This window comes from Ictidomys tridecemlineatus, chromosome 3, assembly GCF_052094955.1.
Source record: "Ictidomys tridecemlineatus isolate mIctTri1 chromosome 3, mIctTri1.hap1, whole genome shotgun sequence".
In the NCBI taxonomy this organism is placed as follows: Eukaryota; Metazoa; Chordata; class Mammalia; order Rodentia; family Sciuridae; genus Ictidomys; species Ictidomys tridecemlineatus.
Window position 1 is genome coordinate 46,009,136 of NC_135479.1, and position 27,061 is coordinate 46,036,196.

General features: G+C 47.3%; 2 protein-coding genes and 1 long non-coding RNA gene across 5 annotated transcripts in view; 2 read left to right on the forward strand and 1 right to left on the reverse strand.

The window, feature by feature from the left end:
- Window positions 1–3,532: 3,532 nt before the first annotated feature.
- Window positions 3,533–26,854, reverse strand: Ccdc92b (coiled-coil domain containing 92B). 2 transcript variants are annotated; one of them, XM_078042660.1, is made up of 4 exons: window positions 26,588–26,854; window positions 16,091–16,243; window positions 11,744–11,791; window positions 3,533–7,146 (listed from the first exon to the last, which is right to left on the reverse strand). In XM_078042660.1, exons 2-4 carry the CDS (start codon window positions 16,218–16,220, stop codon window positions 6,542–6,544), a joined length of 783 nt encoding a protein of 260 aa, XP_077898786.1. In that variant the 5' UTR covers window positions 16,221–16,243; window positions 26,588–26,854; the 3' UTR covers window positions 3,533–6,541. The 2 variants fall into 2 exon arrangements, with proteins under 2 accessions (XP_077898786.1, XP_077898787.1); XM_078042661.1 differs by lacking the exon at window positions 26,588–26,854 and adding an exon at window positions 20,142–20,273.
- On the forward strand, window positions 7,129–24,109 carry LOC144376140 (uncharacterized). 2 transcript variants are annotated; one of them, XR_013436265.1, is made up of 3 exons: window positions 7,129–8,599; window positions 16,164–16,413; window positions 23,953–24,109. It is a non-coding gene; the product is annotated as an uncharacterized LOC144376140 (long non-coding RNA). The 2 variants fall into 2 exon arrangements; XR_013436264.1 differs by lacking the exon at window positions 23,953–24,109 and having other exon boundaries at window positions 16,164–16,636.
- The window catches only part of Rap1gap2 (RAP1 GTPase activating protein 2), a 228,331-nt gene continuing 227,047 nt past the window's right edge, over window positions 25,778–27,061 (forward strand). The window contains exon 1 of the mRNA XM_078042659.1: window positions 25,778–25,876. The gene's annotated coding sequence lies outside the window, so the exon portion shown is untranslated. The remainder of the gene's footprint in view (window positions 25,877–27,061) is intronic.

Here is a 27,061-nt window from a genome sequence, read left to right on the forward strand (position 1 = left end):
AAGCTACAGTCCCTAGGGCCCCCCACCCCTTTTTTTCAATTTTGAGACCAAGTCTCACTAAATTTCCCAGGCTGGCCTTGAACTTGTGATCCTTTGCTTCAGCCTCCTGAGTAGCTGGGATTACAAGTGTGTGCCACTGTGCCAAATAGGACAGTACCTTTGTAATCTAGGAATCTTCCCAGAGCCTGCTACGGGTAGGTGCTTAATATATACTTGTTAGCTGAGTGGAGGATCCAGGCATACAGAATACCAAACAGTTCTTTTGAGGACTTCACAGGGTGCAGAGGGGGAGCTTTGTTGGCAGCCCAGAGTGCCACCTTTGATCCCCACCGTTTTGTTTATAATATCTGGGCTTAACTTTCAGATATTCCCTTTGTGTACTGTAGCTTTGACCTTTGTATCCAGAGCTTCAGATCATTTTAATAATGCACAGTTAGACCCACCAGCCTGTGCTCATGCAGAGTACCCAGCAGAGGAGGCCTTCCCTGTCCACCTCTGGTCAATGTTTGGGAGTGTCTATTGATTAGCAGGAGGGCTGATGACTGATCTGTCCATGGGCCTGGTGACTAGGTGGTCCCAGCAGCTTTGGAATCGACCACTTGTCTTCAGTGGCTGTCTTCCCCTGTCCCTTATGGGCTCTCCTTGCACATCCCATCCTCAGGGTTGCCAGGATGGCACTTCTTTGTACCTTAGTTTCTCTTATCTTTGGAGCTCTCACATAAAGATGCCAAACGCCTAAGGAAGTTTATCTAGGCTGAGACCTATCCCACATAATTAGCCCGCTGAAAGCCTTCCACCTCCCTAATTGTTGTTATGATGAATCCACCTACTCAGCTAGCCATACATAGTTCCCCACTTCTTTTGGTGTTCCCCAGGCAGGTGGCGAAGTGGGGCTAGGACCCAAACCTCCAGGACTTCAGAAGGGAGTCCCCTATCTCCCTGCCTTGACTGTGGGAACCTAGAGGAGGAAATGTTACAACTTCCTCAACCCCAAACCTGTGTGGGCAGAACTTCTAGGAAGAAAGGATTGACAGTAGTGAGATGTCCTTGGCCTCAGTTTCCCCATCTGTGGAATGAGGGAATTCCATGAGTGATCTCTGAGAGTTATCTGGTGCTGACATTTTACATCTCTGTTTTCATCTGAGTTCTGGGCTGGGTTCAGCCAAGCATCCCCAAGGGTCTGTTATTGTTGAGGGAGGGCTTAAGTTCAACCTCTTCTCTTCCTTCCCTTCTTTTTTCCTTTTTCTAAAATTGTATATGATGGGGCCAGGGTTGTGGCTCAGTGGTAGAGCGCTTGCTGAGCAAGCATGAGGCACTGGGTTCCATCCCAGCACCACATATAAATAAACAAAATAAAGGTATTGTGTCCATCTATAAAATATATATATATTAAAAAAAATTGTATATGAGACCCAAGAGTCTTTGGCTAATGTTTACCCAATACTAAACGTTCCCTCCCCTAGGATCCACAGGAGATAAAAGGACATGAACAAGCAGAGCCCCGGGCCATACTCTCTGGGTTTGCTACAAGTTCTTGGCCTAGTCCAGCCTGAGCCCAAACTTAATCCTAGAGGCTGGGACAAGGAACTAAATTCAAAATAGTAAGTAGAAAGGCCACCTGTAATCCCAGTGACTCAAGAGGGCAGAAGGATTGCAAATTCAAGGTCAGCCTCAGCAATTTAGCAAGACCCTGTCTCAAAATTTTAAAATACATAAAAAGAACTGGGAATGTAACTCAGTAGTATAGTGCCATTAGGTTCAATCTTTGGTACAAACACACATACATACACACATAGAACCTGGCCATGCCTGTGGTTCTCACCACTCAGGAAGTTGAGGTAAGAGGATTATTTGAGCCTAAGAGTTTGGGGCTAACCTGGGCAACATAGCAAGACCCTGCCTCTTAAAATAATAAACAGGGGGCTGGGGATGTGGCTCAAGCGGTAGCGCGCTCGCCTGGCATGCGTGCGGCCGGGGTTCAATTCTTAGCACCACATACAGACAAAGATGTTGTGTCCGACGATAACTAAAAAAAAAAAAAAAAAAAAAAAAAAAAAGAATATTGAAATTCTCTCTCTCTCTCTTTCTCTCTTTCCCTCTCTCTTTAAAAAAAAAGAAAAAAATAATAAACAGGGAAAAAAACACAAATCAATGCTGACCACTTTAAAAAAGCAAAAGTGTGGAAGGGGGAGGGGACTTATTGGTTAATATAAAGGAAAGATACAGGGTTGTATGAGCTTCAGGCATAACTGGATCCAGGAGACTCTTCATCTCTCCTGGTTCTGCTTCTTTTCTGATAGTTTCATACTCTGGCAGCCTTATCTCTTATAGTAGCAAATGAACTGCCAGACCGCCAAACAGATCATCTGCCATTTAAGCCACCTGACCGAGCTGTCCTTGTCAACAGTCCTATTTTGTTCACTACTATAACCTTAGCACCTAACATGGAGTGTTCAATGAGTGGCTTTAATAAAAGTCCTATTATTGATTCTCATTGGCTCAGATTGAATTATGTACCCATCTTTAAACCAAACAACATGACCTACCTTGCCATGGGGCGGGGGGGTCATCCCCCCCAAAAATATGGAGACGGGCAGAATGCTGTTCCTCAAAAGGAAAAGAAGGGTCCTATTATCAGGATCCCTTGTATCTTTGGGATGTGAAGCTACTGCTTTTTTCTCCTAGACTCATCCACAACATAGACCTAGACTGAAAGTGTTTTGGTTTGAATTCTTGTGGGTGCTGGGTAAGCTGAGTTCCTAAGCCTGCAGTCTTAAGATAACTCTCATTAACAGGGAATAAGAAAGGACTCACTTCTGTGATGTTGGGTTTTTTTACAGTTGCATCAGATGGGAGCAGGGAAGCTGTGGCACATGCTTGTAATCCCCACTACTTGGGAGGCTGAGGCAGGAGGATTGCAAGTTCAAAGCAAACCTCAGCAATTTAGGCTCTGAGCAATTTAGCAAGACCCTGTTGCAAAATAAAAAGGACTGGGGATGCAGCTCAGTGGTTAAGTGCCCCTGGGTATAAACCCCAATACCAAAAAATAAAATAAAATAAAAATGAAGAGGGCTGGGGAGGTAAGTCAGTGGTAGACTGCCCTTGGGTTTAATCCTTAGTACTGGGGAAAAGTAAATAAGTGAATAAATAAAAATGCACAGATAGAGGCAGGGAACCCTCACAGCCAAAGATGCCCAAAACTCATGATTCCTTTTAGGCAGAACAATGGATAATTCCATGCATGGGATCCTACCAATCTATCCCTCCCCAGCCTAGACAAGAGCCTCTGATCTAAGACAGCTTTCGTTCATTGTTCATTGGCATGGGTTACATGGCAGCAATAGGCAGGGGGTCAGCACATCTCAGAGAACACCTTATGCTTTATCTGAGGCATATCTGCTGAGGGAACCCTTGAGACTCAGTTTGCTCACTCTACCTGCTGACTCCCAAGCCACTTTCTACCTCTTTTCCCCAAACTTGCAGGAACAGAGATGGGGTAGCAGGCAGTGCCCTAGGAAAAGAGCTGACTTGCTTGTTTTTCAAATATTTTATTAAGAATAAGGCATATGACAGTCACCCCTTAAAGCACAGGGCTCTATTTCTGGGGGTGAGTGAATACACTCTGAAAAGCATTGGGTTAAAAAGCGCAGCCAACAGAGAATTCGGAGCAGGATCCCTCTGCCCTGCATGTCCTCCTTTGAAGGCTGACATATCAGTGAGAGGGCATTTAGGGGTCCCCCGGGCTCTGCAAGTGAGGAGATACTGCTCCACACCCTCTGGCCTCCTTCTCCACTAGGTAGGGCTCTATACTGCCCTGAACTGGTCCCACAAAGTGCAGGTCATGATGGAAGGGTTACAGGGTCATGGGTATAGAGCCTCATACAACTTTGCCCACTGTGCCCTGGCTAGCTTCCTGAACACTGGGGGGCTTCCATCTACCTGCAGCTCTCCCTTCTGGGACTTTCTATACTTGGAATGTGGTGGGATCCCTGCCTAGGGACTCTGAGTGTCCATGTCAACACTCCCCTCCTTCCACCAGTGGGGTGCATGTAATAGAGAAGAGAGACAAAAAACATTCCTTTCCCTTCTCATTCACCCAAATATTCCAAGAGCTAGGCCTGGTGGGTCCCTCAAACCAGGACCAGGAAGGGGAGGAAGTGGAAGCTGAGGGCAGGGCCCCAATCAGGCCCTGAGGCTGCAGGTAGGTGGAAGGAAGTCTCTATTCCTTTATTTCCAGATGAGAGTAGGGGAAGGGGTATTTCTGTTAAAACTGGAACCCTGTGTCTGCCTTAGGCCTCCCGCCACTCTTCCTCCCCGAGATAAGGGTTGCATTATTTCCTTTCCCAGCCACCCCCAAACACATCAGCTGCAGGTCAGCCACCCCAGCACTCTCTTTCATCTGGGGACTCTCCAAGCACTACCAAACAATTAAGTATCATTATCTGGTTGCTGGAGGAGGGACAGGGTTTGCACAATGCTGATAGGGTCTCTTGGGGAGAGGCAGGCAGGCCACTGAGGATTCCTGGGGCTGGGTATGGTGGGTGCCCTAGCCAGACACTCCAGGTACTGAGGAAGAAAAAGGAAGAGAGCTATTGCTACAGAGCTTTGAAGGAGGCCAGGTGGCACAGCTATGGCTTTTAGAGGATGGGTGGGCGGTGGATAAAGGACTTTGCCATCTCTGCAGAAGAATCAACATAACAAAGTCACCCTGTTCACTCCAAAGGTGTGGTTGTGGGAGATGAAGGTCAATGTGAGTTCCTCTGGAAGAGAACTTTCCTCTTCCCATAATCCTCCAGGTACCTTCAAGAGAGGGGAGTGAGCCCTCTCCCCCACAGGTTCTGCTAGGGAGGGCAGCAGAATGGGGCACAGTGAATCATACACTCTTGAGGAGAGGCAGATGCCTGGGCACAGCCACAGGGGCTAGTGGGGTAGAGGTAAGGCAATGAGAGAAAGGTTCCCAGACTGCCACCTCTGCTGCCTTACTCCCAGGAGCTGGACAGCCCAGACTAGGCCTGGTTATTGCTTGGTGGATTCATCAATCCTGGATAGGGTCAGCTGGGAGGGGGCAGCATGTTTGACCAGGCCTGAAGTGTGCTCACTGGGTTCTGCTTCTTACCAAATTCTCCCTCCCTCTAACAGGGCAAAAGAGGATATGACTGGGGATTCCCCACTTCTCCCTGGGGGCCTTAATGGGAGAAGAGTTTTTTACCTATAGAGATTGATTCTGCTCTCCTCCCAACCCCTGGGTGACATGCAGAATGTGTATCTTCAAGCCAGGGTCAGAACCTGCCAGGGACCAGTGTCTGAGTGAGGGAAAGGCGTCCTCCCTTGGCAGCCCCTGGAAGAACTCACAGGCACTTAGGACTCGATGTAGGACCAACCCAAGAGGGATGGTGATGGAGCTTTGGGGGGTTTGTGTTTCTAGGCTGGGCTGGGCTGGGGGCAATGAGCTGGACTGAAACTGTATTTCCTGCCTTTGGTAGTGGGGGTTGGGTAGCTGGGAGAGTGGGAGAGGGGAGGAATCCTGCTTTCTATTTACCATTTCCCCACCAAGACAGAGGGTCATAGGGGCATCCCACCACTCTCAGATAGACTTAGAGGCATCCCTGGAGCGGGATATTCCCCCTTGCAAACCCAAACTTCTATCAATAGCTTCTACTTCCAAGAAGCCAGCCCTCTTTCCTGCCTCTGGGTGCAGCCAGCTGCTTAGAAGCTGGGCAAGGTTAGCACCAATAACAGGACTAGGGAAACTCCCAGAACAGGCTCCTGAGGGGGAGCAGCAGTCTTTGCCCTGTCCCAGGGCGCTTCCCCAGCACAGCTCCAATCCCTACATACCTGCCTGGCAGACCCGAGAAGAACTGCGCTGGAATAGCTCCAGCCCCGTTCTTGCCACCATTCCATAACTCTTCTAAGGGTCTATGGCGTGCTGCTCTCCGGAAGTTCAACTTCCATCAGGCAGCACTTTCCCCACCAGGGTTTCTGGGAGGATGCAAATTCTAAAGTGTTCGGTGCTCTCACCTGCAAGGACATATCAATGGGGGAGGGGTAATGAGTGAAGAGGCTAGTTCTTAGCCTCTTTGGCCTCTCCTCGGGAGCAAGGTTTGGCAGGGCTGGGGGAGGCAAGGCAGGGAAGCTGGAAGGTCTAGGGGTGCCAAGTGCACTCTGCATTTCCTTCTGTAGGCCAACCCAGCCTTTACCCTCCCCACAAAGATTGTCAGCTTTCCCGGGCGTGTCCCCCGCCCCTCCCCTCCCAGTGGCAGGGTGGGGACCAGATCTGGATTGGTACGAGTCCTTCTCCACAAAAAAATGTGCAATCGCTCAGCCCCGCAGAGGAACTCCCTCGCGAGAGGGGAGAGCTCGAAGCTTCAGAAACGCTGGGAAATACAAAAGGCGGGGCGGTTTGAGGGGGTGGGGAAGCTGGGGCCGCCTTCCCCTGCTCCCTGGAGCCGGGGCGACTGCCCTTGGCCCTCGGGACCTGCCAGCGGGACTGGGCTGCGTCCCTAGCCGGGCCGTGAGGGCCTTTCCCCCGCCAGCCCCAAGCCTACTCCGGGGCCCCGGGCGCGCTGGATGCGGCGGGCGGGCTCTGGCAGGGCCTGGGTTGCTGGCCACCTTGGTCTGGAGGCTCCTGTGGCTCCTGTGGCGGCGGCTGGCGTGGGCCGCGGGCGCCGGGCCGCGGGGGCCTCCGGGCGTAGAGGAAGAGCGCGGGGTCTGGCATGGGGTCGACGTCGTCCAGGGGTCCAGCTGCGCGGTCCCAGGAGGCCCAGTCCCGGCTGGGGCCCTTGGTGGCGGCCTCCGGCGGGCGGCGGGCCCTTTGAGCGCGCCGGCGGGGCCGGGGTTCCGCAGCAGCGCCGGGGCCCGGGCGCGGGGCCTGTAGTCTCTGGCGCGCGGCGTGCAGCTGGCAGGAGAGGTAGGCGGCCGCTTCAGTGTGCTTCTGCAGCTCGGTGCCCAGCACCGTGGCGCGGTGGCTGCGGCGACGCAGCTCCTCCAGGAAGCGGCGCTCCTCCGCGCGCAGGCTGCACCGCAGCGCGGACACCAGAACTTCGCGCTGCGCCACCTCCCGCCGCAGCTCTGCGTTGGCGGCGGTCCGTGCCGCCAGCTGCGACTCCAGCGCGCGGCACTTGCTCTCCAGCTCCCGGGACGCCTCCTCTGGGAAGAAGAGATAGAAGAGAGCGGTGACGGTGCCCGCCTGGCGTGGGGCAGAACCCCCACAGCTCAGCGGCCAGTGTAACAAAGCTTTAGTCCGCCCCACCTACGCGGCCTGTGGTGCGCTCTTTCCCTCCCCACGAATCAGCCTCAGTGGCCTGCCTTTTTCTTTCTCAGGATCCTTGCACATATCCTGGCTTTTCTTGTAATTTTTCCCGGGTTCTTTTTTTTGGTGCTGGGGATTGAACCCATGGTCTTGTGCATGTGAGGCAAGCACTCTACCAACTAAGCTATATTCCTAGCCTTTTCCGGGTTCATTTTAAATGTGAAACTCTTGCTGACCATTTAGTCTTTCCAAAAGTAATTTGTTGAGCTGTCTATATGCACTGTATTAGGCATTGAGGATATGATGGATAATAAAATGGGTCTCAAAAAACTTACAGTGCAATGGAAGAGATATAGTAAATAATAAATGAGGTCACACTGTGACATGCTCCAAAAAGAAGCAAATCAATCAATGCTGTAACAGAAGGATGTGACCTAATCAGAGGTGGCTTCCTGGCAGAAGAGGCTTGGCTTAGAATCTGAAGGATGAATACCTCTTCCCCTGGAGAAGTGTGCTCCAGAAGAGGGAACATCTTGTTCAAAAGCCCCATGGAAGAAAGACATGGCAAGAGCAAGGGGCTGGAAGAGTTGGGAGTGTTCACAGGAAGGGAGAAATCGGTGTCCTTGTTTCCTTTGTAGAGATTTATCTTTTTTTTTTTTTTTTTTTAAGCCAGGCACCTATAATCTCAGCTTCTGGCGAGGCTAAAACAGGAGAATCACAAGTTCCAGACTAGCTTGGGCAATTTGGCAAGACCCTGTCTCAATAAAACAAACAAACAAACAAATAAATACCTCTGGGAATGTAGCTCAGTAGAGTGCCCCTGGGTTCAATCCTCAGGTTTTGTTTACTTGGGTATTGTTTGCTTTTGCCCCTGCAGCAGGTTTCAGCCCTGGACATAACATTGGAACACTCAGAGAGCTTTTAAAAAAAATACCACTTTCTTGGGCTGGAGTTGTGGCTCAATGGCAGAGCAGTTGCCTCAAACATGTGAGGCACTGAGTTTGATCCTCAGCACCCACAAAAATATAAATAAACAACAACAAAAAAATACCACTTCCTAAGCTGGAGTTCTAGCTCAGTGGTAGAATGCTTGCCTAGCATGTGTGAAGCACAGGGTTGGATTCTCAGTACCGCATATAAATAAATAAAGATCCTTTGACAATGTAAAAAAAAAAAATACTTCCTGGGCCCTACCAAGGCCTATTTGAATCACAATCTCTTGGATTGGACCTGGAAGTGATAGTGCTTTGGTTTTCACAGGTGAATCTCATGAACAGCTAGAATTGAAGACCCCAGCCTCCTGGATCATGAACTCCATCCTGGAAGACTGGATCCTGGGACTTGGCACATGTGAGTCAATGTTGAGATCTAGGCAGCAGAAAGAGGAAAGGGAACAGTGGGCTGGGTATGGTGGTGCTGGCCTATAATTCCAGCTACTCCCAGGAGGCAGGCAAAGCTGGAGGATTGCAAGTTGGAGGAGAACCTCAGCAACTTAGGGAGACCCTGTTTCAAAAATAAACAGTAAGAAGGAAAAAAGGTAGGGATGAGGATGGAGCCCAATGGTCTCCTGGGTTCAATCCGTAGAGAAGGATAGAAGGAGAAGGAAGAAGTAAAAGGGAACCCTAGGACATGAAAATCACCAAGTTATAGGACAAAGAAAGAGTTCTCAAGTTCATTGAGAGAGAAGAAAAAAACAAAAGACCTCATTACATTGGGATAGTGATTGAGCTCGTGACCCCAAAAACCTTTTCAAAGGAAAGACAGTAGGGGTGAAAGCTGCTTGTCACTGATCTGTCCATCTGTTTTTTTTTTTTTTTGTATGTGTGTGTGGGGTGTCTAAGGACCTAAGGACCAAGGGTTGCCCAGGACTGCCATCTAAGGAAGTGAGCAGAGTGAGAAGAAATATTTAGGTGATCCCAGCTAATCTTTATATATATAAAGCAATTTGCAGGACTCCTAGCATTTTAGCTTAAACTTCCAGCTGTCCTTGTCTTCAATTCTTGGTCATGTAGCTCTTAATCTATAAGCAACTCAGCAATATGGCAGTTTGTCCTTAAGAACTCTTCTGGCCAAGAGTAACTAGTTTTGGATTTATTTTTAGCTAAGTTCTTAGAGTCCCTCCAAGCCAGGTAACATGTCTTGCACTTCACAAAGGATAACACCCAGTCCTAGTTCTTAGAGAACCTATAATCTGATGATTAAAATCTTATAATCTGGTGATTAAGATTAAGGCAATCTTCCTCCTGCCACATTTAATTTTTTAAATATTTATTTTTTAGTTGTAGTTGGACACAACACCTTTATTTCACTTATTTATTTATTTATTTATTTATTTATTTATTTTTATGTGGTGCTGAGGATGGAACCCAGGTCTCGCACTTGTGAGACGAGTGCTCTACTGCTGAGCTACAGCCCTAGTCCCACATTTAATTTTTTTAAAATTATAGTTAAAGCAAAATAAAAATTACCATCTTAACCATTTCTTTCTTTCTTTTATTTTTTGTTTTTTTGCACCAGGGATTGAACCCATGGGTGCTTAACTACTGAGCCACATTCCTGGCCCTTTTTTGTATTTTATTTAGAGACAGGGTCTCACTGAGTTGCTCAGGGCCTCCCTAAATTGCTGAGGCTGGCTTTGACCTCAAGATCCTCCTGCCTCAGCCTCCCAAACTGCTGGGATTACAGGTGTGCACCACTGTGTCCATCCCCATCTTAACTATTCTTAAGTTTAGTAGTATTACATATATTCACATTGTACAACAGATCTCTAGAACTTTCTTTTCTTTTAATTATTTATTTGTTTATTTTAATGCCATGCTAAGGCTCAAACCCAGTGCCTCACACATGCTAGACAAGTGTTTTATCACTGAGCTCCAGCCCCAGCTCTAGCCCCTTTTTTTCTTTTTTAATGACAGGATCTCCCTATGTTGCCCGGGTTGGCCTTGAACTGTTGGGCTCAAGTGATCCTGACTCAGTCTCCTGAGTAGTTGGGACCACACAGAGAAATACCTGGCTACCCCAGATATCTAGAATTTTTTTTTTTTTAAAGAGAGAGTGAGAGAGGGGAGAGAGAGAGAGAGAATTTTTAATATTTATTTTTTAGTTCTCGGCGGACACAACATCTTTGTTGGTATGTGGTGCTGAGGATTGAACCCGGGCCGAACGCACGCCAGGCGAGCGCACTACCGCTTGAGCCACATCCCCAGCCCCTAGAATTTTTTTTCTTTGGTTCTGGGGCACTTTACCACTAAGCCATATCCCCAGCCCTTTTTTAATATTTTATTTAGAGACAGGGTCTCGTTAAATTGCTTAGGGCCTCACTAAATTGTTCTGAACTCACAGTCCTCCTGCCTCAGCCTCCCGAGCATCTGGAATTACAGGCATGTGTCACTGTGCCTGGCTCCAGTTCTTTTTATTTTTTATTTTGAGACAGGGCCTCACTATGTTGCCTAGGTTGGCCTCCAACTTTTGGTCCTCTTGCCCCAGCCTCCTGACATTACAGGTGTTTGCTTCTGTATCTGGCTCTTCTGCCCTCTCTTTACCCCTCACACTTGGGACTAATCACCGGGGCATCCTACCACTGAGCTACAGCCCCAGCCCTTTTTACTTTAATTTTTAAAAATTAATTAGTTAATTAAATTAATTTTTGTGGTACTAGGGATTGACTCCAGGAATGCTTTACCACTGAGCTACATTCCTATTCCTTTTACTTATTTATTTTCAGACAGTGTCTCACTAAGTTGCCCAGGCTGGACTCACATTTGGGATATTCCTGCCTCAGGAGAGGATCCCAAATTTGAGGCCAGCCTGGGCAATTTAGTGTCTGGGATTACAGGTGTGTAACACTGTGCTCAGTTTTCTCTGGAGCTTTTTCATCTTTCAAAACTGGAACTCTTGTGCTCATTGAACACTATCTCCCCACCCAACTCCCATATTATAAGTAAAATAATGCTTTGGGAAAAAAAAATGTCCTGATGCAATTGCTACAGTAGCACTACGTTATGCTTTTGTGAAGTGGAAGATTTGCTAATGTGTGTGTGGGTGTATCTCTTTTGTTTTCATCTAGACTAAGTGCCTCAAAGCCAAGGACTCCATGCTACTATTGTGTTATATTTTGACACTCAGCATCTGGTGGGGTGTGGACATTTACTGTAGATCACTTGTACAGGATGGGAAGAACTGGGGAGCTGGGTCCCAGAAACGTGGAATTAAAACCACAGAGCCATCTCCTTTCTGCTTTCCTTTTCTTACTTTGGACAGAGACATGGATACAGGGTGCTTCATATGGTTTTACAGGTTGTTTACTGTACAAGGTCACTCTCTGAATGGGCAGGCAGGGCTGACATGCTCTCTTGGTGAGGATGTCACCAATATGAGGAGGTTGCTGTCCCTATGTTCAGGCTGGGATGGAGAGACATAGGTCCTACCAAGGGTTGGAGGGAACTTGATCTGTTGGGTCCCATGACACTTCCCCACCAGTGGTTCTTCTCTTACCTTGCTGGTGAGATTGGGCTTCTCTCATTTCCAGGTCATGGGTCAGTTCTGGGGGAGAAAAAAGAAAAAGCCGATTTGTGTGTTTGTAGAGATGTGGGGGGAGGTATAGATATCAGGGAATCATAGTTCAGTGAAGTGGCAATAAGGATGCCTAGAACCATCTAAACCATCCCCTACACCTATTTTGCTGCAGCTCAGCAAGGGGAAGACACATGCCCAGGGCACAGTCTGAGCTTGGCAGGCTCAACTCCAGTTCAGGCTTTGTGCCTTGGTTGGGGAATTAGCTCAACCTTTGTGGGACAGAGGAGCCTGGCTTGTTTGGGGACTTGGGAAGTATCTGCCCCTGCCTAGGGCTGATATGCCAACTGAATAGCTGATCTGGAGGATTCTTACTGTTCAGGGCTTTGACTCATTAGTGTTTCTCTGAAGGTATCCAGAGCCTCTTAGGGGCACTGGAAAGGGGCAGTAGCTATTTATCAATCTGGACCATGTGTTTTACTATTTCCACAGCCAGTACTGCTGTGCCTTTGTTATTGTTTGAAGATCAGCTCAGCTCCTTCCCATGGCCCCATTCTGCCATAATCCACAGGGAGGGGCCAGGAGCTTCAAGGAGGACAGTGCCACCTAGTGATGGAGCTGCATGGAGTTTGGCTTAGCATTGAGTGGGTGGGACCCAGTAGGGTGCTGCATGGGAAAAGCCACCCAAGGGCACTGGTGCTGTAACAGTTTCCTCTTGCGCATTGGTGGCCCTACTTTCACCCTTTCCCTCTTTTCTTGTCCTCCCAGTTCCTGTTTCTTTCTTTCTTTCTTCCTTTCATTTTTTTTCTTTTACTTATTTTTTTTTTTTGCTGGGCTGGGGATGAACCCAGGGTCTCGGGCATGTTAGGCAAACACACTACCACTAAGCTACATCCCAACCCTAAGTCCCCATTCTTTAGTGCCCAAAGTGGCCCATTTCTCAGCCCAACTGAGCTTGATATCATTTACCCATCTCTTTCTTCTATCACCATCAGAACGCAAGAACTGGGAAGAGGGGCTGTGGGGGTAGCTCAATGGTGGAACACATGCTTAGCATGTCCAAGGTCCTGAGTTGGATCCTGGGCATCAGTGGAGAAAACTAGTCAGAAGGAAGCCAGGAGCCACAGAGGCCTGTGTAGGAGGAGACCCACTCAGGATCACCTGTGTGTACCTGCAGGAACAAAGTGTAGAGCCCAAAGGAGGAAGGTGTGAACCTGGGGGTGGGGAAAGGTAGCATATCTCTGGGACCACCATCCATCAGTACCTACAAAGACTGGCCCAGGGCCTCTCTGCCTGCTCTGCCTCACTGCCCTCAGAGGGCTCTTCTAGAGACCAGGGGCTTTGCTGGAGAAGCCTTCTCTGGAGAGACCACTTGTTGCCAGGAGACAGAGCCCAGGGTACCTGGGCCTTTGCTGTGACCGGAGCCTGAACCTCTTCCCTGGGGACCCCGTGAGGACTCTGAGGCCTCTACCCTTGCAGGGTTCTTGGGACCAATTGGCCTCTCCTCAAAACTTTGCAATGTAGCTCAAGGGACCATGGACTAGGTTAGGAACTTAGCTCAAGAGACCTTGGCTTTGCCACTACCTCCCTATGGGCTGGTTTCTCTTCAGCCTTTCACCATGGGACTGGAGGATGGGGAGAGAGAATCCCAGCTAGGCTCCACTCCTCCACCTGGCAAATGTTCCTTCCCATCTTTTGACCAGAGTCCTCATGGTTCCGATGAACATGCTGTGAGGTCAGATACACTGTGACTTTGGACCAGTAATAGCACCATTCTGAACCTCTGTTCATCTGGAATATGGGGACAAAACAGCACTTCTAAGGGGCTGGGTGCCAGAAGGAAGTGAGGGAAAATAAACAGAGGGCTTGGTCCAGGGCTGAGTTAGTGCTGAGTGCACAGTAGGCGATAGGCAGCTCTTGTCATCTTTCAGGCTGCACAGCCAGCCCAGAACACACCCACCACCTTCTCAAGCACCTTTGTCCCGAGTCTTCAGCCAGCCTAGGTTTCCAGAAGCTCTCCTGGCTTCTCTCCTTTCCTATCCCCTTCCTAGCCTCTGCGATGCTCTTCAACACCACCCCATCTTTTCCTTTGTTCTTCCCCCTTCTCATCAGCCCTTCCTCCTGGAGGGAGGGCCTTATTCAGTCATTTCAGCCCCCACGGTGGCAGTTCCAGCCCAGTCCAGAGTTATTTTTATCTTCTTAATCAATAATCAAGAGTCTGTCGATCCATGCCCATTTGAGAAGGGTAGTGAGGGCAAAGGGCTCTCTGTGCCTGCCTGTGGTACTTTCTTGGGATCCAGCCTGTGTCAGGAGCCAGGGGATCCAAGTTCTTGGAATTGGGGCAAAACAAGAAGAAATTCGAGGAAGTGCTGTAAGGTCTTAGGATTACTATTTTCCTCTAAGGCTGTTATTTCAATGCCAAAGTTTCATTGGGCAGGGATGAGTTCTCATGGACCATTCCTGCACTTAGGATGGTCTCTGCTGCCATCTGGTCTTTGGGGGGAGATTGCAGGAAGCCTGCTTTGGAGTTTGGCAGCTTGACCTGTATGTGGACCAGGAGAAGAATGTGGTGGTTGAGAGTCAGGACTAACTACTGCTTGTGCCACAGTGTGAGAAGCCAGGTGGGTCCCTCAAGCTCTCTAGGCCTGTTTCCCCCTGCAGTGGGGACCCTCCCATGGACAGAGGCTGCAAGAGAGGTAGAGGAGTGAGTATCTTGGAGGTAGAGAATGTCCAGAAAGCTGAAGAGGCACATAGGACTAGGCATCCTGGTTCTGCCCTTAACATACTGTATGAGTCTCTCTCTGTACCTCAGTTTACCCATTTCTGCAATAAACAAATTGGGTCCTCCCAGCTGAGACATTCTGTAGCCAATGGTTCAAAGCTTGTACTCAGGGAGCCTAAACCTGTGTGAGCATTTGGGCCAAAGGCAAGGCTCTGAGAGGCTCAGGCAGCTGAGGCTGCAGGTTCAAGAGTAGAAGCCAGCCTGGGATTTTGTTCTGTCCTTTGCCTCTCTTCACCATACTCACAAATCCAATCAGGTGCCAAGCCCTTTCCTTCAACCTGCCTTTCACTGGCCTTCCCTTTTCCATCCTTCTTCATTCTCTCTTCTGGACCATCTCATTAGCTCTTCCATAAGTCTCCTGATCTCCCTCTCTCACAATTCATCTTCCATGAAACTGCCAGATTGAGTTTCTTAAGGCAGCATAATGCTGATGGAGCTCAAAAACCTTCAGTGGCTCCCCACTACCTCTAAGTGGACAGGCCAAACTCCTTAGCTATCCTGGTATTTGTTACGGTCTTCCACAATCTACCTCCAGCTGGATTTCTCACCAGCCTCCTCTCAGATCAATTTTATCCTGTCAAACAGAACTTTTCATGAGCATTTGATCTCTTACCTTTTGGCCTTTGCTATGCTGTTGCCTCCATTTGGAAGGTTTTTTCCTTCTTCCTTTCCTTATAATATCTTTTTTTTTCTTTTTGTGGTGGTGGGGATCAAACCCAGGGCCTTGTGCATGCACAGCAAGCACTGTACCAGCTGAGCTATAACACCAGCCCTCCTTATAATATCTTACCATGTCTATTTATTAGTCAGCTTTCAAGGAGTTGAAGTGCTTCCTCCACTGGGGGGCCTTGGTTTCCTCCTTTATCACTTGCTCCAGGTTGACTATGACCTTGTCTGTGAACAACCTTCCCACCTTCACATATGCATATATATATATATATATATATATATATGAATATATATGAATTATATATATATATATATTATTTTATGTTTATTTTTCAGTTCTGGGGATTGAACACAAAGCCTTGCGCATACTAAACATGCCCTCTACCACTGAGCCATATCCCCAGACTTCTTCTGTATCTTTTTTTATTTTTAAATTTTTTTAGTTGTTCTTGGACATATTTTTATATGGTGCTGAGGATCGAACCCAGTGCCTTCCACATGCTACACAAGCGCTCTAGCATGAGCCACAACCACAGCCCTCTTCTACATCTTAATATCACTGTTGGTATGTGTCTCCCCAGTTAGACTCATGGTTTCTTCAGAGCTTGAGGTGCTTAGTGAACAGTGACTCAAAGAAAGACAGGAATCTGTAGGAACTTGTTTCCATGTTCCCCCATCTACAACCTCACCAGAGCCCTCAACCCCAAAGCGCTTATCCTACCTTCCCAAGTCTCAGTTTCCTCATCCAGAAAAGGAAGTGACAGGATTAATGTGAGACTCACAGGGGCTCATGGTGGTCACCCTATCAAAGACAACAGTAATGATGATAACAACGACCCTTCCTCACCCAGCCAGCCAGCGGGCCCTCTTGGCCTCACCTGAGCAGCGTTTCTGCAGCCTCAGAATTTCCAGGTGCAGGTCTCGAAGTAGTGCCATCTGTTCCTTTTTCAGGAAGCTGATGTGTCGCTGCACGCTCTGAATCTGATGCTCCAGGGACATGGTATCCATGGTAACCCAGGCCAAGGCCCCACCTGGGGAGGACCACAAAGTGAACACACATCTTTTGAGCCCATCTGTCCTGACACACTGTCAGATCCCTCGTGGTCGCCTCTACTCTGGAGTCTTCTTGTCATTGGGTAGACAATTCTGCTACCGCTGTCATTTCTCCTCTATTGACTCACTCAAGCTTCATGAACAGTGGGTGAGTTGTCAAGGAAGTAAAATTATTCCCATTTAAGAAATGAAGAAGCCGAGCATGGTGGCACTCACCTGGAATCCCAGCAATTTGAGAGGCTGAGACAGGAGGATTGTGAATTCAAACTCAGGCTCAGCAACTTAGCGAGGCCCTAAGCAACTCAGCGAGGCCCTAAGCAACTCAGCGAAACCCTCTCTCTAATAAAAAATAAAAAAGGGCTTGGGCTGGGGCTCAGTGGTTAAGTGCCCTTGGGTTCAATCTGTAGTATCAAAAAAAAAATGCATTAAGAGATGAAGAATTGGCCTGGGATTGTGGTTCAGGGGTGAGTGCTTGCCTTGACTGGGTTCCATCCTAGCAACACATAAAAATAAATACATAAAAATAAAGGTATTATGTCCATCTACAACTAAAAAAAAAAAAAAAAAAAAAAAAAAAGGAGATGAAGAACCAGAGGCTCAGGAGGAGCTTGCTTTATTTTTGTTCCTGTGTAACTTTGGATTCTTCTGCTCAGAGAGAAAAACAAATGGAATAGCAAAGAGACCACTTGGGGGGTGGGTCTAGCTGCCTCTCCATAAGTTGTGTGACTTAGGGCCAGTCCTCTTCCTCATTGGGCTCTCAGTTTTCCATGGGTAAAATGAGAGAGTGTGGACAGGATGAACCTGGAAGTCTCTTCCAGCTCTGGCATCCCACAAGCATCTCAGCTCCAGGATGACTTCAGCTCAGCTGGCAGGGCTGCCAGACTGTTGGAGCCACAACCCTCCCCAGGTCAGCTCCATTTCTTTCTTTTCTTTCTTTCTTTTTTTTTGGTGGGGTAGGTACTGGAGATTGAACCCAAGGGAAGTTTAACACTGAGCTACCTCTCTGACATTTTTTATTTTTTAAGACAGGGTCTCACTAAGTTGCTTAGGGCCTTGTTAAATTTCTGAGGCTGGTTCCGAACTTGCCATCCTCCCGCCTCACCCTCTTGAGTTGCTGGGATTAGAGGTATGAGCCACTATGCTCAGCTAGTCAGCTCCATTTCCCTGACTTAAGCAGGGCTCTATACTCCTCCTAGCCACAAAGAGAAAGATCTGATGAATGTTTACTGTGAGCTGAAGGAAAGTCCTGGGGTCCCTTTGTAAAAGAGAACTGAAAGAGGGTGATACAGAGACTCACACAGTAAATCCCATGGCAGAAACCTAAGTCACTGTAATGGGCCAGGGAGATGTGCAGTAATGTCGGCTGGGTTTTCCAGCTTTCCCTGTGGCCCTGCCCTCTTCCCAATGACTCTCTTTCATGATGATCTATATCCTGGAAAAGCAAAGGCAGAAGGCAAGAACATGGGGCCCTGGGCACTGGGTTGCAGGATTCAGAGCGCATACCTTCTCTGTCAGAGGGGTTCCTAAGGTTTGAACAACCTGCCTCCACCTGCCCCAGGAATTCCACAGCCGGGAGAGAGGGAGGTGAGGAAGACAGCACTGTTTAGCAAATGATCCTTTCCAGGTTGGCTTCTATGTGAGACTTTCATTTGTAGGGTCACCTGAGAACCTCACATGTTAGCTTTCTCTCCCTGGGCTCCCTTTTGAGCTATTCCTCTCACCCCACCATTCCCAATCAAGTAGGTATTTCATTTTAGCAGTGGGAGGAGGGGCTTTGGCCTGTAGGAATCACTGTACATTTACTATCTATGTTCAAGAAACTTTTAATTTTTCTTTCTCACACTGAGGATTAAAACGTTGTATACTCTACCACTGAGCTATACTCCTAGCCCTTTTTATTTTTATTTGAGATAGGGTCTCACTAAGTTGCCAAGGCTAGGCTCAAACTTGGGATCCTCCTGCCTCACTCTCCCAAGTTACTAGGATTATAAAATCACAGGAATGTGTCACACACCCAGATATTTTACTTTACTTTTATATTTATTTTTACAGAGTTGGGGAGTCAAACTTAGGGCCTCCCACATTCGAGGCAAGTACTTTACCACTGAACTGCCTATAGAACCTATTTTACTTGTATTCAGGAAAGGTTTCTTTAAGGAAGTAACTTTTAGGCTGAGACCTTGTGGTAGGCAGAATCCTAAAATGGTCCCTGAATTTCCCAGTCTCTGGTATACACCTTCTGTTATTACACCTTCCTCTTGAATGTGGATATGACTACATATATGATGGATTTCACTCCAATGAGTATGTTATATACAAAAGAGAAGGGCTTTTGCAAATGTAACTAAGGTCTTTAAACAACTTTGAGTTAATCAAGAGGGAGAATATTGGGGCTGGAGTTGTAGCTCAGTGGTAGAGTGCTTGTCTAGCATGTATGAGGCACTGGGTTCGATCCTCAGCACCACATGTAAATCAATAAAGTAAAGATCCATCAACAACATATATATATATATATATATATATATATATAATTTTTTTTTCTTAAAGAGCCTGGTTCAGTGGCTCACACCTATAATCCCAGTGGTCCAGGAGGCTGAGACAGGATGATTGAGAGTTCAAAGCCAGCCTCAGCAAAAGTGAGGCACTAAGCAACTCAGTGAGACCCTGTCCCTAAATAAAATACAAAAAAAAAAAAAAGGCTAGAGATGTGGTTCAGTGGTCAAGTACCCCTAAGTTCAATCATGGGTACCCTCCTTGCAAAAAAAAGGGGGGGAGAATATTCTGTGTGGGCCTGACCTAATTAGGTGAGCCATTCAAAGGAACTCCGCGTAGAGGACCCAGCTAAAATGTGCCAGGCTCCTGACCCTTAGAAACTGTAAAATAATACATTTATGCTTTTTTTTTTCTTTTGTCCTTTCTTTTTTTTTTTTCTTGCAGTGCTAGAGATCAAACCCTGGGCCTCACATATGCTAGCATTCTATCACTGAGCTACATTCCCACTCCTAACTTTACATTGTTTTAAGGCACTATATTTGTGATCATTTGTTATATAGCAATAAAAACAAATAAAGACTTAAAGAAGGAGAAGAAGTTAGTTAGAAAGTTAGAAGAGTAAAGAGAAGAATACCTGAAACAAGGACCAGCATCTGTGAAGACTTAGAGGTAGAGAAGAACTAAGAGATAATAACAAGAGTTTGCATTTATTGAATGCCTGCTGCTTATCGGGCTTTGTGCTAAATTCTTCTATGGTCTGTTTGAAGAACTAGGACATTGCCACTGCTAATGAGGGCTAAAGTGTAAGGTATTGGAGAAGGTCACAGTAAGTGAGGTTAGTAAGGGGAGGAGCATACAGGGTCTAGTAAATAATAAGATTTTTTTTTTATAAATATTTAGTGTGTTGGGGTTGGGGTGTGGCTTAGTGATAAACCACTTGCCTAACATGTATAAGGCGTTGGGTTTGATCCCCAGCACTGTGAAGAAACAATTATTAAGTGACTTTGGAAGTTATTAAAGAATCTTAAGTAGTACATGATAAGATTTTCTTTCTTTTTTTTGCGGTGCTGAGAATCCAACCCAGGGCCTTGCTCATGGTAGACAAGTGCTCTAAGATTTTCACTTTTAAAAAACCACTCTGGCTGTTTGTTGTGAAGAGAGCAGACTAGAGCCAGTGGAATGGATGGAGGGAGGTCAGCTGGGAAAAAGACATGATAAGAGATGATGGTGGTCTTGGCCTAGTTGGTGAAGGTAAAGATGGTGTTTTTTGGCTTTCATTTTTTTGGCACTGGGGATTGAACCCAGTGGTGCTTAGCCACTGAGCTACATCCCCAACCCTTTTTATTTAGAAACAGGATTCTCTCGTTAGTTGCTCAGGCTGACCTTAAACTTGTGATCCTCTTGCCTCCCGAGTTGCTGGGATTACAGGCATGTGCCACTCTGCTGGATCCAGGCGTAATTTGGAGGTAGAATTGGCAGGACTTGGAGATGGACTGAACTGAATTGTGACGATGCAGAAGGGATGTCCAGAATGCCTCCCATTTAAAAAAAAATTTTTTTTTTGGTAGTTGTAGAAGGACAGAATGCCTTTATTTCATTTTTTAAAAAAATTTTTATGTGGTGCTGAGAGGATTGAACCCAGTACCTCATGATGCACTCTGCCACCCAGCTATAGCCCCAGCCCCCAGAATGCCTGTCATTTTTTTTTTTTGAAGAGAAATTGAGAGAGGAGAGAGAGAGAGAGAGAGAGAGAGAGAGAGAGAGAGAGAGAGAGAGAGAATTTTTTAATATTTATTTTTTAGTTGGCAGACACAACATCTTTGTTGGTATGTGGTGCTGAGGATCGAACCCGGGCCGCACGCATGCCAGGCGAGCGCGCTACCGCTTGAGCCACATCCCCAGCCCCTGCCTGTCATTTTTTGATTTGAGCATCTCAAGAATGAATACACAGGGTCCTTCCTATTGAGAAGGACCCTGTGTATTCGTTCTTGTGTATATGGGTCCTTCCCTATTGCCTCATCTTTCACACTTAACCTCTTCTTTATCTATAACAACTCCCTAACTGAACTTGTTCAGTCCCAGGACTGTAAATACTATTTATATGGTGCTGACCCTTAAAATAATGCTTTCCTGAATGCTACAGTGACTACCTAACATTTCCATTTGGATATTAGGTCTCTGAAACTTACAAGTCCAAATACTGAACTCCTGTGCTCCCACCTACAAATCTGCTCCTGCCCACTCTTTGCCATCATTTAATTTTTTTTTCCATACCAGGGAGTGAACCAAGGGGTGCCCTACCACTGAAGCTACATCTCTAGCCCTTTATATTTTGAGATAGGGTCTTGCTAAGGTGGCCTAAGTTGGTCTTGCTAAGTTGACCTTAGCAAGATAAGGTCTTGCTAAGCTGAGGTTGGCCTCAAACTTGTAATCCTACTGCCTCAGCTTCCAGAGTCATTGAGATTGCAGGCATGCACCACCATGCCTGGCTCACTGTTTGCTATCTTGATGAATGGCACTGCCGTTTGCCTACTTACTCAGCTGCTGGGACCAAACATTTGGGAGTCATCTTTTTTTTTTTTTTTTTTAAAGAGAGAGTGAGAGAAGAGAGAGAGTGAGAGAAGAGAGAGAGAGAGAATTTTTAATATTTATTTTTCAGTTCTCGGCGGACACAACATCTTTGTTGGTATGTGGTGCTGAGGATCGAACCCGGGTCGCACGCATACTAGGCGAGCGCGCTACCGCTTGAGCCACATCCCCAGCCCCTGGGAGTCATCTTTGATCCCTGTCTTTATATCCCATGGCCAATCCATCTGCAAATCATAATGGCTCTGCTTTCAAAAAAGTATCCTCTAGGGGCTGGGGATGTGGCTCAAGCGGTAGCGTGCTTGCCTGGCATGCGTGCGGCCCGGGTTCGATCCTCAGCACCACATACAAACAAATATGTTGTGTCTGCTGAAAACTAAAAAATAAATATTAAAATTCTCTCTTTCTCTCTTAAAAAAAAAAAGTATCCTCTATCCAATCAGTTCTCATTGTCACCCTAGTCAGTCTCCAACTCATTGCAATAGCCTCCTACCTAGCCTCCTACCTCCTTACTTCCACCCCCACCCTGCCCGCCATGTTTTCCCTGCAAGAGCAAGAGTTCTTTTAGCAAATACAGGTCATGTCTCTCTGTCCCTGACTCAGAACTCTCTAGTGGCTTCGGATTCCTCTTAGAACCAAACCCAAAGTTCTCATCAGATCCTATACAACCTACTCCAGCTCTCTTGTACCTTATCTTCTGTTCTCCCTGCTGCTGGCTCCACCCCAGCCACTATGGTCTCCTCAAGGACTTTGTATGTGCTGTCTCCTCTGCCAGGAATACCCTTCACCAAGATCGCCTCATGGCCCATTCCCTTCTTTCTTTCAAGGCTCTGTTCAAATGTCATCTCCTCAGGGCCTTTCTCTGATCACTCAACCTAAAACGAATCTTCTATCATTCTCCATTCCCTTAATCTGAATTATTTTTCTTTCATGAATTATTCCCACATGAATATATAGAATTTTTGCATACTTTCTGTTTCCCCTACCAGATTGTCAATAACAGAAGATGAAAGACTTTTGTTTTGCTAGTACCTAGCACAGTATCTGGCAAAGTGCTCAGTAAATATTTGCAGAAAACACAAGTGAGTGAATCTGTAGGAATGTTAGACTGATGGCAGGGCAGACTTACAGAGAAGTTAAGATCAAGATGGACACATGTCAAGTCTGACATGTCCCAAAGTCTTCAAACAAAAAAAATTTTGTGTCAAATAGGCCATCAAATATTCTGGGATATAATTCAGAAGAGTCTGGTGAGCTGTATGTCTGTGCAATTGCATGTCTATGTAGAGATGTGTGTGCCTGTGCCTGAGTGCCTGTGTGTGGAGTGCCTGCTGGACATCAAACTCAGGGCCTCATGAGTGCTAACACTCTACCACTGAGCTACACTTCTAGGCCCATGTGTGTGTTTCTCGATTGTCTTGCATCTCTGTCTGTATGTTCTGTGAACACTGCAGGATGAAGCTGTGTGGGCCTGTACTAGGGTGAGGAGAGAAATGTCTGATCCTAGCCACTAGAATGTAAATGATTCTGAAGGGTAAAAGCCTTTCCCAGACAGCTCTGGGGACTGGACCCTAGCCACAGTGAGAGGCTGAGCCAACCAGCTGTTTCAGTGCTTTCCCAGAAGGACTTGAGTTTTTGCTTCCAACTAGGCAGGCTGCTCTTCCCAGGGCAGAAAATTTGGGTCACAAATGATCTTGGCAAATATTCTTTCTTAGATGTTATTGTGTAGTTTGTCTGGGGGAGGGTGGGAGATGGAGGAGGGAAGGGGGAACGAGGGAAAGCACAAATATCTTTATGGAACCAAAGAATCACAAGCACATCATAAGGCCCCAGCCAGGAAAATGTTAGGTTTTCACAACACAAATGCAGTCCTAGAACGTCTGGGCTTCATAAGTATTTGTGCCCAAGATGTGATTCAGGCCAGTGGCAGCAGCTGAAGGGTTAGAGTTCTCAGCTCCATCTCCTTCCCACTCCCAGCCCTAGATGCCCAGCCTCACAAGTGAAAGGTGAAGAGGGCCTCCTCACCTCTGTCCACTGTCCTGACCATTTCAGGGCCTGCCTTGCTTCTGCTTCCCTTTTACTGCTACTCCTTTTTCTTTTTGTGTTCATTTTCTAGCTTGATGAAAAATAATGTTCATTTATAAAAAGTGTCACCAAGAATAAAAAAGGACCTATGATAGGGTTCACAATTTATAGTTAATTCCAAATACTTCTGAGGCATCTCTAAAGTGACTGAAAGCTGCAAATATTTCCCCTTAGGGAAGCTAATGAAGGAAGCCTTCTCTTCTCAAGCTCTCAACTATAGGCAAGGTGCCAAGCTCAGCGACCCTTTGACCCTTTGACCCTTGTGCAATGTTGGCTCTGAGGCTCCTCATCCCTGAAAATAACCTGTTTTTCTGCTTGTCTCTGGAGTTCCTGGGTCCCTACTTTCCTTCCCAGCTGTCTGCTTATAACTGAATTGGCAAGGGGGAAACTCTGTTCTCTCTCTCTTCAGTTTTTACATCTCTTTGGGTTGAAAGAAACAAAAAGCACAGAACCATAGAACCCAGGACCCAGAGGGCCTTCAGAGTTATATTAGCCAATGATTTTCAATTTTTTTCCCCCACAGATCTCCAGAATTCTGCAGAGGGGAGATACTGTAAAAAGGATTGGGGACAAAATGCAGGGTTGGGGGTTGTGCTTTTTAATCTTCTTTTACATGATGAGCTTATGCATGGAAATTCATTGGAGATAAAGCTTTTGCTAACTAAAAATCTGAAAACCGTCGGTGTGTGTATTTATTGTAATTCATTTTTTTTTTTTTTGCAGTGCTGGGGATCCAACCCAGGGCTTCACACATGCTAGGCAGGCAAGTGCTCTATCACTGGATTATATCCCCAGCCTCTGAAAACGACTTTTATAGTTTAATTTTTCCTTAGATGTCTAAATCCCACATCCCATCCTTTACTCCACTCAATGTCTCCCTGGCCACTTCTGTCCCCATCTCTCTCTCAGGCAGGCTGGCAGAGGAACCAGCACCCAGACTTCTTGTTCTCTACAAGGAACTTTCATTGTATACCATACCTTGCTTCCTGACCAATTCTCTTGCCCCAGTTTCAATTTCATCTTTAGTGCTTCTTTTCTCTTTGGGTTGAAGATATTTATCATGTCAACAAATATCTTTGTACTACTCTGAACACTGAAAACCTACATTTTGTTGGAGTTCTTTAAGGGTGTAGGCCTTTTTGCTTCAAGTGCTGGGGATTAAACCCACAAGTACTCTATCACTGAGCTACATTCCCAGCTTTTAACTAATTAATTTAGTTTTTACTTTAAATTTTTTTAATTGTAAGACAGGATCTCACTGAGTTGCCAAGGCTGGCTTTGAATTTGAAATCCTCCTGCCTCAGTCTTCTTTTGAACTGCTGGGATTACAGGCATGCATCCCCATATCTGGCTGCCTTTTTTCCCAACGAGAATGTTAAGCCTATTTTTTTCTTTTTTTATCATTTTTTTAATATTTATTTTTTAGTTATAGGTGGATACAATATCTTTATTTATTTATTTATTTTTATGTGATGCTGGGGATCAAACCCAGTGCTTCATGCATGGTAGGTGAGCGCTCTACCTCTGAGCCACAACCCCATCCCCCTTTTTATCATTCTTATCACTAGGGCAAGTATATTAGCTAGGACAGGAATGGCAATAAATGAGTAAATAAATGAATCAATATATTCTTCATTTTCTTAGTCATTATTCCTCTTCACTACCTGACTCAGAGGCCTAGGGCAGGAGGAGAACAGGAACTCAAGAACCGTTTCTGGGACATGGTATCAATGCACAAGCAATCATACTAGTATCAAAAATAAGGGTCAGCAATGTTCTTAGCATCTTACATGTATTAACGTATCTTGACAACTCTACACTGAAGGTTCTATTAAATCTTATTAAGCACATGCACTTCATAAATGAAGAAACAGGTTCAGAGAGGTAAAGTAGTTTTTTCAACATATATAACTCCAGTGAGTGGCACCTAGGAACACTCCCTCTCCTCCAGAATTTAGGACCCTCCCAGTAAAAAAGTAGCCTACTTTTGCAGGCTGATCTCCTTCCTATTCTACCTCTGCTGCTCTCATGACAAACTCTCCCACTTATTAAACCCCACCCTATCTTTGCCTCCGGATACCTGATCTGTCTTTCAGAGCCTTGTTTCAGTGCTACCTCATCAAGCTGAAATTACTCTCTCCTGCCTCTGTGTTTCTCAGGCAATTTGTTGGAATCTGGGTGGTAGCTAAGCACCACATTCTGCCATAGATGCTCTACATCCACCCCCATCCCAGGATATGTGTGTGTGTGTGTGTGTGTGTGTATGTGTGTGTGAGAGTGTGTGTGTGTGTGTGTGTGTGTGTGTGTACACCTGTCTTCTGTTCGAAGTCATAAGCTTCCTGCAGGCAGAACTTTGTCTCTGGGCATACCTTGCAAAGAAGAAATATACATCCGAATGTTGGTGAAACAGAGATTGCGTTGAGTCTTACTAGGAATCACCAGGCCAAGTAAGTACACGGATTAAAAAACAATTACCCAGCCCCCCCACCCCCAAGTCCTTGACTCTTCTGGGGACTTGAGTCTGGAGCAAGGATTTGGACTTTGACAAATGTCTGGGGCTCTGCCTGCAAGGTGGAGTCACCTGGCCAGAGGGAAAGCTACATTCCCTAGGGATCTTGTGGTCCTCTCCATTCCAGTATCCATCCTCTTGACCCCTTGACTCCTTTCTTGAAGATCCCAGGTCACTCAATCTCAGCAAAGCTTAGAATTCAGTAACATAGGAGTGGGAGTGGGGGTGTATGAGGAAACTGGAGTCTCCCACCCCCTTCGATCTTGATGTTTTGCCCTGATTGTGCCTCGAATGACTCCCAGAGAAGGCAGGGGATAGGGAATGTAGAGACTAAGGAGGACAAGGAAGAGGGGTATCAGAGGGCAGGAAAGGCAGGCAAAAAGAAAGGCACGTGTGGTGGGAGGGGGCAGAAGGTGGTGGGGGGCCCCATCTCAGACCCCTCTGGACTCGTGGCCAGTCTGGAGGGCCCAGTTCTGGACGGTAGAGGACAACTTCTGCCAGCAGCCCCGCGGTCTTGTTCGCCTCCCGCGCTGCGGTGTCCAGCCGCGCGCCAGCCCTCTAGGGGAGACTGGTGCTTGGCGATGTCGCTCCCCACCCGGGGCCATCCCGGCCGGCTCCCACCCAGACACCCACCGACCGGCCTCCTCACCTTCGGGACCTGAGGGAGCGACCGGCCGGCGGGCCCAGGGTCCGGGCAGGGCTGGGAGTGGGGGAGACGCTGTCCCCCCCGCGCTAGCTGCGCCCGGGGTTCTGCAGCGCCCGCCCCGGCTGCGGCGCCATCAGCTGCTGCGAAGCTGCGGGAGGTTGGGCCGGGGCTCCGGGGGGCTCCGGGGCGCCGAGGCGGGGGGTCTGGGGCGGGCTCGAGGCGTAAACACCCAGCAACGTGACCGGAACTGGCGAACGAGCTGGAGGATGGTGGGGGGGCGGGAGAGATAAGGGGGGAAGGGAGGGACCTGGGACGAGCGGGGAGGGGCCGTGGGCGGGGCGGGGCGGGGGGGAGGGGAGCCTGGCGGCGCGCGATCGGGGGAGGGGGAACCCGGGGAGCCCTGAGAGCCGGGGGAGCTGGGCCTAAGGACCCCGGAGGGCAGCCGAACTCGCGGAGCTGGCTTTGGTTGGCAGCTGG